At 42.4% G+C, this 11149-nt stretch overlaps 1 protein-coding gene across 1 annotated transcript; it reads right to left on the reverse strand.

Annotated features, from left to right (window-relative positions):
- Positions 1-4549: 4549 nt before the first annotated feature.
- LOC103098126 (progonadoliberin-2) lies at positions 4550-10947 on the reverse strand. Its single transcript, XM_007496949.2, has 4 exons — positions 10839-10947; positions 7452-7606; positions 7049-7108; positions 4550-5234 (listed from the first exon to the last, which is right to left on the reverse strand). Exons 2-4 carry the CDS (start codon positions 7581-7583, stop codon positions 5199-5201), a joined length of 228 nt encoding a protein of 75 aa, XP_007497011.1. The 5' UTR covers positions 7584-7606; positions 10839-10947; the 3' UTR covers positions 4550-5198.
- Positions 10948-11149: the final 202 nt, after the last annotated feature.

Consider the following 11149-nt stretch of genomic DNA (forward strand, 5'->3'; position numbering starts at 1 on the left):
TGTTTACCAATCATCACTCTTAACGCATCTCTCTGACCGCTTCTGTCATGCCCTTCTGTCTCCCTCGCCAATGACTGCCCTGTCCGTCTAAAGGTTCCACCCTCTCTGGCTACTCGCTTCATATTTTCCAGTCCTCCGCTCCGCCTCTTTTGGTGGGAAGTGAGGGGGAAGGGTGAACGGTGAGAGGTTGGGTCACCTCTGCCAAGGACAAGCGTGTGGCTCCTCCCAGCTAGCGGGAGATCTGATCAAATTAATTCCCCAATTCAATCAACTCCTGTGGCTCCCTATCACTTCAGATTTTGTTATTGTTGAGTCCGACTCTTCATGACCCTTGATGGGGTTTTCTTGACAAAGCGATCTGCCATTTCCTTTTCCAGGCCATTTCACAAATGAGGAAACTTAGGCAAACAGTTACGTGATTTGCCCGGGGGGGCATTCAGTCGGTGTCTGAGTTTAAATTTAAGATTCATTGCTCTATCCACTGATCCAAATCACAGATTTGCCATTCGCTAGTTATAATACCTGCACAAAAAACTTCCTGGGTTTTCTCATCCATAAAGAGAGGAAGCCGGATTAGATCTGTTAAGATTCCTTCCTTGATTTAGAGATATGATGTCCTATAGCTCAGTCAATAAACGCTTACCAAGCCTCTACTTGGCTTGTGCAAAGCTCCAATGAAGGTAGCTGTTGTAGCTAATTGTGGTGGGGATAGCTAGCTCACTGTCTTTGTATTCGTTAGTAAAGAGTGTCCAAAACCCCTCAAAAGGTAGGTTTCCAGTGGAGGACAGAAGGAGGCTGCTAGGCAGCTCAGTGAACTGAGAGCCAGGCTTAGAGTGGGAAGGTCCTGGGGTTCAAATGTGGCCTCAGACACTTTCTACCTGTGTGACCCTGGGCAAGTCACTTAATTCTCATTGCCTAGTCCTTATTGTACGTCTGCCTTGGAATCAATACTGAGCATTAATTCTAAAACAGAAGGTAAGGGCTTAAAAAATAATAATGGGAGGACAGGCTAGAAAAATACAGACCAGAAGGAAGTAATGGAGTTTCTTTTATAATTCTATGTATTTTGTTGTACACATTTAAAAACAGATAAAGGGGCCTATAGACTTCACCAGACTACCAAGAAAAGGGTTAGAAGCCCTTTTCAGCTCTATCTAGCTATATACTCTTTCTGATCACACATTTCCTGGATGATATCTTGTATAAGAGTCCTTGTTGGTAACATCCTAACCTGTGGCCACTAGGCATTTCCCCCTTGCACTTAAGGTCATGGGTAATATTGATTCTCTGAGGATTGTGTTGTTTCATTATTTGCAGCTATGTCATGTCATCAGAAAATATTAGTACAAATACAATAAAACATAAAAAAGAAGGATATTAGTGTTTAAAGATAAAAGAGAGAGCTTTGTGTCAGGAAGCAGCTAGGAGTCAATGAAAGTGCTGCCACTTTTCCCAAATGCAATCTAGCCAATTGTTTTCCTCCTACTTTGGACCCAGGTTATTATTTGTCCAAGTTATAACTATTTATGCCAGACTTCCTATGCAGTCAGACGCTGAAGTCTTGATCATATGCATTCTTTATCCCCCCCCTTTTTTTTCCAGTGTAGACTGTTAGGCACATCTTTTCTGAGTATTTACATAACTTACTGAGGAGGCTCTGGAGTTTTCTGGAGCTTGGTAAAATCTGCAAAATGCTAGCCACAAACAGAGGAATCTAGAGGATTTTACCACCAATAGGCAATTTCATACAAGATCTTTTCCATGTGTGGAGTGCGGAGAATCAGTATCAAGGGTGCACCTTAATGTAAGCTTCCCTTGATACTGACACTCTAAGAGTCATTGAATAAAAGTGTTTCTATAGCTGGGGTTGCAGCCCTTAAGGAATCTTAAGGAGTCTTGTTTGGAGAATAGATCGCCTTTAAGGATGATGGATAAGTCAGACTCAATGTTTATTGATGTTCCTTTCCCCAATCTCAGGATCTGTGGAAGTTGTGTTTTGTTCTACTTATCCAAGTGGATGCTTACAGTCACCAAATAATAAACACAGCAGTCAAAGCAAGGCAAATCAAGTTAACAAGCATTTTATTAACTATCTTCTATGTGCAAGGCAATATACTAAGCTTTGGGGATACAAAAAAAAGGGCAAATAGACAATCCCTACTCTCAAGGAGCTTACAGTTTAATGCAGAGATAACATGCAAAAAACTATGTATGAACAATATATAGACAAGATAAATTGGAAGGTTTACAAGGCACTTGACAAATACTTCATTTTTATTCTCATAAAACTCCAGGGAGGTAGGTGTTATTATTATCCTCATTTTATAGAAATATTGGGGAATAGCAAGGAGACCAGTATCACTGTCTCTCAGAGTACATGGAAAAGAGAAAGATCTTTACCCCCTTTCAACCAATTTTGTGAAATGTAGAAAATCATTTTCTATCATAAAAAGTCATAGTAAACCCTATCTGTTCCTATCTCATATTTTCATGAAGGATAACCTCATTAGATCATTCTGAAAACAGTTTTATAGAGATGATAAAGTAAGCATCTGGGTTGATCATTAATGAACATCCTTTCAATTTTTTCAATCAACAATAATTTATTAAGTACTTCCTATTTTCCAGATACTGTGCATAAAAAGAAAAAGTAGAAGCAATCTCTATCCTTACTATATTCAAATAAGGTTATATTATGCAATATTATATGTGTGTACATATATATGTCACCATAAAGCATTATATTAAAACCAGTTATCATGAATTATTGGTACATGCTCTTTTCCCCCTTTGAGATACCTTGAAAATGATATCATGTAAAAAAAATGTGCTATATTTGTCTGTAAGCTCCATGAGGGCAGGTACTCTGTTTTGGTTTTCCTTAGTATCTCTTCCATTTCCCAATGTACACAGTAGGGAGTTTACCAAATGAATGAATCATTGTGTATCCTTTAGTTCCTTTCTCTGGTTCAACTGCTGCCTAGAAATCCTTAAGGACCATGGAGAGTGCTGATAGCTTTGGAGTTTGTTTTATTGTGTCCATGTGTCCAACTCCTTGTAGCCAATAAACAATTCTCTCTCTCTCTCTCTCTCTCTCTCTCTCTCTCTCTCTCTCTCTCTCTCTCTCTCTCTCTCTCTCTCTCTCTCTCTCTCTCTCTCTCTCTTCTCTTCTCTCCTCTCCTCTCTGTCTGTCTGTCTCTCACACACACATACACATACATTTTCCCCTAACCACCACTCTGGGAGTTGGGTAGCAATCACCATTCCTCACTATGTATTGATTTTTGAAGGGAACCTACTAACTATTGCCACTAGATGCCTCAAAATCAGCCTATCTCTGGAAGCAATCACTCCCAGCTGATCAGCAGATGAATCTGCTCAGGCAGTGTGGAACAATGAAAAGAATATTGACTCTGGAGTTAGACCTGGGTTCAAAGCCTGCCTCTGTGGCCTCTAGTAAGTCACTTAATTTCTATTGGCCTCAGTTTCTTTGCCTGAAAAATGAAGGGGTTGGTTTCTAAGGTCCCTTCCAGCTCTAACTTACAAGTCCATGACCTGGAAGGATGGAATTTCAAGGAAGCTAAATACCATAGAGACAGCAAGGGCATATATTAAGTGGTAACAATAGGTGAAAGTTACTTGAGGGAGCTGCTGAGCCACACCCACCTGTGTGGAGGTCACCTTATCTACAGTGGTGGACTCCCTGGTGAAAGCTAGCATGATGGGATACATCCTGAGAAGATTGAGAGAAGGAGGAGGAAGAGTTCTCCACTCAATTTAATTAATCAGTCAGTTAATTAGTATTTATCAAACACCTGCTACTTGTGGGGTACTGGGGATCCAAAGAAAGTCTAATGGGGGAGACAGGATGCAAGCAATGAGATTTAAGCAAGTTAATTTGGAGACAATTAACAGAGGGAAGGCACTGGCATTAAGTGGGTTTAGAAAAGGTTTTCTATAGAAGGTAGTATTTTAGCTGGGACTTGAAGGAAGCCAGGAGGTAGAGATGAGGAGGGAATGAGTGATAGGTAAGGTGGACAGTGAGAAAAAATGTTTGGGGTTGAGAGGAGGCAGCCACATTGGAGGAGCAGCAAAGAGGCCAGTGTCACCGGGTGACAGTATATAACATGATGTAAGGCACAGGAGTACTAGAAAGATAGGAAGCAGCAGCTGGTGATTGGTTTTAAAAGCTAATCAGAGGGTAGGTAGATGAGTCAGTGGATAGAGAGCCAGGCCTGGAGTCACACAAGGACCTGGGTCAAAGCTGTGTGATCCTGGGCAAGTCACTTAACCTCAATGACTTACACTTATTGCTCTTCTGCTTTGGAACAAATACTTGTATCAATTCTAAGACACAAGACAAAAGTGTTTTTTAAGCCAATTCGAGCATTTTATATTTGATCCTGAAGGTGATAAAGAGCCATGGAGTGAGTAGGGAGGTGACATAGTTGGGCCTGTGCTTTAGGAAAATCACCTTAGGAACTAAATGTGGGATAGACCAGAGTGGGGAAGGTCTTGTGGCAGGTAGACCAACCAGAAGGCTGGTGCAATAATCCAGGTGTGAGCGAATGAGGGCCTGTACCAGGGTTAGGGGAGAGAAGAGGTCTTATATGAGAAATATTACAAAGGTTGAAATGATAGACTTGACCTCTGATTGGATATGGGGATGTGTATGGGGGAGTGGGAAGTTGAGGATGACATCTAAGTTTTGAGCCTGGGGACCTGGGACAATGGTGGTCCCCTCAACAGTAATAGGAAATTTAGGGATAGGGGAGTGTTTGTGGGGGAAGATAATGAATTCAATTTTGGACACATTGAATTTAAGATGTCTAGAGGGCATCCAGTATGAAATGTCTAATGGGCAATTGGAAATGGGAGCCTGGAAGTTGAGGGAGAGGTTAGGACTGGGCAAGTAGATCTGTGGGCCATCTTTATAGAGATCATTGAAACCCTGAGAGCAGATAAGATCATTAGTGAAATAGAAGAGAACTTGTATAACCCAACACATTTATTCATGATCTAGTGTAAGTAATATTCTGGGGCTACAAAGTTTGACCTGGCAAAACCCCTGTCCTTCAGGGACTCACACGGGCAAAGGATAGACATCCATGACCAAAATGGAAAGAACATTGGGAACTCTCAGAAGTGGAGGGCAAGGTGTCTGCCAACAGCCTGGAGGGAAAGGATGCCAGCTTGGGTCACTTCTCCTGTTGTTGCTGAACCAGAACATCAGCCTACAAAGAAGGGAGAGAACAGGAATAATTATATTAACAAAACTGGAGTGTTGGTATGTTGTAATGACATTTATTGGCTCCTTGATCCTGAGCAAGGCACAACCTTCCACTGCTCCCATTTCCTTTAAAGATGTTCCTAGCAGAGGAAGAGGTAAAAAGCTTCATAGGTAGAAAGAGTTTCCTCACTGGGAAGTGCACTCAACTAAATGAAAATGCAAAAATGAAGCCTAACATTTTACAATTTGCAAAGGACTTTGCCATCTTCAAAATAATAAAACATATTAATGATTTTAAAATAATTATAATAATTAAATACACATAAAATAATCTTATCTTTAGGGGATGTCATTCTAGGTGAACAAATTCCTTCTACCAATATGACATCTCTCAGCCTCAGTTTCCTTATCTGTAAAATGGTAATAATAAGAGCACCTGCCTTACAGGAGTGTCCTGAGGATCAACTGAGATAATGTGTAGAGGGCTTAGCAAATATTAAAGCTATTATTTTTTATGATGATGATGATGATGAAAGTGGTGTTATTGTTATTGTATCAGCTCTTTAAAATCATCTCCCCTTTAAACACCCCTGACATACACACACATGTCCTACAGAGGTTTAATAAGAAGACTGGCTATTCTTTTCACAAGAATTCACTAAATGAGTCTCTAAACAGAAGGCTGCCCTGGTGTATTTAAAATGGAATTCAACTAAGGCAGCTAGGAGGATCAGTGGATAGAGAGCCAGGTCTGGATTTAGGGAGGGCCTGTGTTCAAATCCAACCTCAGATACTTTCTAGCTGTGTGACCTTGGGCAAGTCACTTAATATTAATTGCCTAGCCCTTACCACTCTTCTGCCTTGGAATCATTACTTAGTATTGATTCTAAGATAGAAGGTAAGAGTTAAAAAAAATAAAATTCAGTCGACCAATAATGGACTCATGTCCAAATGACCAGGAATCTATTCAGTTGGGGTAACTGATGTCCACTTGTAGGTCCCAGCTGTCTCAGAACACTGTGAATAGTGATACCTATAGAGTCAACTTTCACTCCCCCAGGAGTGGATTACTTTTGGCAATCTGGGACTGTTGTCCAGTGTGGGCCTCTGGCTGCTGACCAGAAGCTGAGTAGGATGGATACTTTAAAAGAATGGAGTTGTGTGTGTGTGTGTGTGTGTGTGTGTGTGTGTGTGTGTGTGTGTGTCCCGTTCTAGCATGGAGTAGATTGATTTTTGGCTTTTCTGTGTTTTTATTTTCTATTATCACTGAGAAAATTGGGCATGGAAATCATGGCTGCTAGGCTTCACAGTTCAATACTCAATTAACTAGAGCTAAAGACCTAGGGACCATCCCAACCAGTTCCCATCCTCTAGCCAAACTTGCCTCCTGCCTGGGCAGATAGAAGTCAAGGATCTTAAGGAGCAGGAAAGGACTTCTGAGAGCCCAACCTGCTTATTTTCACAAATGGAGAAAGAGAGGTCCATCATGGAAGGGAAAGGATCTAGGATCATATTTATTGATCTGGAAAGGATCATTAAAGGTTATCTATAGTCCAACTCTGATTTTACAGGTGAGGAAACTGAGGTCCACAGAAGTTAAATAAGTAGCCCAAGTTCATCCAGGTGACCAGTGAACCCAGATTCTCTTTCTCTTGCCTAATGTCTCTTTCTCTCCTCCAAGTAGGGTGTGCTCCCAGGTTAGGAGGGAGGGGACTGGATAAGGAATGGATGAGACAGTAGGATAAATGCAAAAAGAGTTTATTCCCCTTGTCTTCAAAGTGGAGCAAAAGTGGACAGGGTGGGCTTGGGAAGACTCACCAACAGCGTCTTTAGCAGGGATCTCTCACCACCATTACACACCTTCCCTTCTTCGGAGGTCTGATCAGAGAATGGAAAGAAGAAATGAATGAGGCCCTTTCTCCTTTCTGATTGAGTGGAAGAGTATTGCTGCTCCTGCATTCCCCCCCAAAGCTTCCAAGACAGAAGGGATAGGATAGGGGCTGCTTGTATCCATAATTCTGGCCTTCCCAGGAAGATGAAGGTGGTTCTCTAGGATTGAGTGGGTGAGGCTTGAGTCAAGATGTTGGGCTTTGAATATAATCTCCAGAACCAGACCCTCTACCAATGTAGAGCAACCCTGTGCACCTTGGAGAGCTGCATGGGAAAGCAGGCAGAGATAATGGAGGGAGAATATGATAGGACAGATAGACATTTCACTTACCTCTAGGGCTGGGATCTCATCTAAGGCCCTCTTCCCCCCAGGATACCAGCCATGGGACCAGTGTTGAGCATAAGCAAGCTGAGTGCCAACGACCAGCAATGCTAAGAGTAGAAGAGGCCGTAGACAAGACATGGTGGTGATTCTCTCTAGGTGGCCTAGAGGATGGGACAGAGGGGCAGAAAAAGGTCACTAGGCTTCAGCAGATTATAGAACCTGGTACTGAATGAGCCTGGAGTCAAGTTCTTGCTGATGCTTTGTAGCTGTAGCTTTCTCAACTGTAAAATGAGGACAACAATACATTGTGTTCCCTATGTCACAGGGTTTTGTGGTTAAAGCAATTTGCAGACCTTGAAGTACTATAATAATATGATCTATTATTATTATGGAAACTTCAACTTTCTGCATGGGCACATTCATGTCCTTTTCTTCTAGTCAGCCTCCTATTCCCAAGGAAGTCATCTCAGACCCCCACCTTGTTATCCTTCCTCATTCTAACTTCTGTTTACTGTCCTCAGAAGTCATCTTCCTGCCCTACTTCTTAGGGAAATCTTGAAAACTAAAGGTAGTACAGATTATTGGAGAGAGCACAGGTATTGGAGTCAACAAGATCTGAGTTCAAATCCCACCTCAGACAGTTACTAGTTGTGTGATCCTGGGCAAGTCACTTAACTTGTTTGCCTCAGTTTCTTCATCTGTAAAATGAAGACAATAATAGCACCTACCTTGCTGGATTGTTGAAAGGATCAAATGAGATAATAATCATAAAGCACTTGGCACAGAGTAGACATTGTATAAATGTTAGCTATTTATTATTATTACCCAATTTCCCTAGTTGTCCCCAGTTTTCTCATCCCTTAAATGAACCGGGTCAGACTAGACAGCTTGAAAGGTTCCTTTCAACTATAGTTAAACAATCTTGTGAAATCTCTTCCTGGGCCAAAGGAGGAAGTTTTGCCTGCTTTTAGAAGGAAAGGCAAAGGGAAGTCCCAGCATCATTGGGGGATGGTGTGGGGGGGGGAAGGGGGGGGTCCTGGGACTATGTGAAGGCAAATTGAATTAGCTTTTGAATTGGGCTTCCTGCACCAAGTCTCTTCTTCCTCCAATTCATCATTCTTGCAGTTGAAAGTGATTTTTCTAAAACACAGGTTTGATCATGTCAAGCTCTAGGGGCTCCCTATTAATTCCTGGATCAAATAGTAAAATCCTCTATTTGACATTTAAAGCTCTTCATAACCTGGCTCCTTCTTCCTTTTTTCAAAAATAAGTTTTTATTGTTTTTTTTTTACATCACCAGCATTTCCCCCCAAGTATTCCTCCATTCCTCCTCAGACCACAGAGTCATCCCTTATAACAAGTAGTATTTTTAAAGATAAAAAAAGCATAACTGGTCAGCATATCCAAAAAAGTCAAAATCTTTCCAATCTTCTTATACTTTACTACCCTCCAGTAATCTATGATCCAACCTTCCTTGTTGCTCTTTGAGCATGTCATCTCTTTTTGCACTGGCTGCCCCCATCTCTGGAATGTACTACCCTCTTACCTCCATTTCCATCAAGAGTCAGTTCAGATCTCACCTTCTGAAGGGGATCTTTCCCAAATTCCTCCCTCTGAGATTTTTGTTGTTCAGTCATTTGTCACATCTGACTTTTCATGATCCCATTTGGGGTCTTCTTTGCAGAAATACCACCAAGAAAGTGGTTTGCCATTTCTGTCTCCAAATCACTTTACAGATGAGGAAACAGAGGCAAATAGGTGACTCGCTTGGGATCACACAGCTCATAAGTGTCTGAGGCTGGATTTGAACCCAGGAAAATGAATCTTCCTGACTTCAGGCCTGGCACTTTATCCACTTAGGTCACCTAGCTGCCCTCTGAGATTACTTTTTTGATTATGTCTACTTTCTATGTATATAGTTCTTTACCTGTTTCCCCCTTTGGAAAGTATGCTTATGGAGGGCATGGACTAATTTTTTTTGCCTTCCTTGAATCCCCAATACTTAGCATAGTGCCTTCCATCTAGTAAATGTTTCATAAGTGTTTGTGGACTGCCTGGCTAACCTCCAGTGAGGGGAACCAACTCTCTTCATGGAAGCCTTTTGAAGACCATTGTTTGTTAGGTCATTTTTCTTTTCATTGACCCTTAGTTTACCAAATTCCCCCCATTGATTTCCAAGTTCCCTTCCCACTGGTAGTTCTGCCCTTAGGGGCCAAGCTGAACAAGGGGAATCCTTCTTCCACTCAACAACTGGCTCCTCAAATACATTTAGAAAGTTATGATTTCTCCCCAAAGTTTTCTCTTTCTCAAGGCTAGATAACTTGGATTCCCTCACTTGATCATTCTATAACTCGACCTCCAGTCTCATCATCTGTAGATCACTGAGCCTTCCCAACGGTAGAGCTCAGAACTGAAACCAGGATATACCAGATATGCCCTGATGAGGGCAGAGTCCAGCTGTACTGTGCCTGCTTGGTTCTAGATATTATAGCTCTCAATTCAGTCTAAGATTGCATTAGCTTTCTGGGCTGCTGTATCCCGTGATGCTTCTTCTCAAGTCACAAAGTGAAACCCAAGAACATTAGGACTGAGGATCCAAATCAACCCTAATGTCTTTTGCTCTGGAAGCAGGAGGGCAGGGATTTCCTTCCACCAGGCAACTGTGCCCTCCCTAGTTAAAAGGCTCAGCGGTGGGATCAATGGGAAATACAGCCCTCTTCTCCAGTCCAGAAGATAGAGAATACAAAGTGATATGTCAGTGTAAACAGTCATAATGGCTTGGGCATTTCTACAGGGCAAGTTTCTGGGAGACATAAAAGATTGGAAAGAAGGGAGAACCAACAATTAGGGGAGAAAGTGCTAATTTCTCCACATCTTTTTGTCTCTGGAGAAACTGCTTCCTCTGACCTCTCTCTCATTCAACTTTCCTCTAACTGGTGAAGACAAGGAGGAGAAAAGCATTGATGTCTAGAGAAGAACCAGTACCAGGGATGTGGAGAGAAGGGGACAAAGGACAGAAATATATAGGAGGATGTTGGGGGGGCGTAGGGGAATGATAGAGGGCTCAAGGAAAGTCTTGAAGCAAGGGGAGAGGGGTCCCAAAGGAGTCCCACAGAAAGGAGAGGTCTAAGGGTAGACAAGAAAGGATGAGAATGAGGAGGGAGAAATCCTAGATCAAGGGAAGAAGGAGCAGGAGGAGCCCTCTGGGGCAAGGGGATAAAGAGCTTGGGTAAATGGGAAAGGTAGAGGAAAAAACAAAACTTTGAAAGAAAGAGGAAGAGTGGAGGAAGTTGAGGTAGGATGGGATTGAGTCTTCCCTTCATTAGGAAGGAATAGGAAAATCAAGGAACCCAAGGGTTTGGGCAAGGGGAGGAAGGCAGCAGATTTACTTACCTGGGAGTGGGCTCAGACTCCTGGCTTGGGTGATGGCAGCAGAGACTCTGACTCCTGGGCTGGCCACTGGGAGTATTTATCCAGGACTGGCTCCGCCCCGATTTCCCTTCTCCCTCTCCCTCCCCATTCCAGTTATTGAGCTGAAACAGGGAGGGTGAGGAAAGGACAAAGCAGGCAGACAGTCTGGTCTGGGTCTAGACTCACGCATAGACCCTGGGGATGAGATGGAAAGAGGGATGGAGCAGAAAATATGAGCCAGAGGTCAGAGGGATCTGATGCTGTAGTCATAAATTGTCAGAGCCGGAAGGGTC

The sequence above is a fragment of the Monodelphis domestica genome, chromosome 6, assembly GCF_027887165.1.
Source record: "Monodelphis domestica isolate mMonDom1 chromosome 6, mMonDom1.pri, whole genome shotgun sequence".
NCBI classification, from domain to species: Eukaryota; Metazoa; Chordata; class Mammalia; order Didelphimorphia; family Didelphidae; genus Monodelphis; species Monodelphis domestica.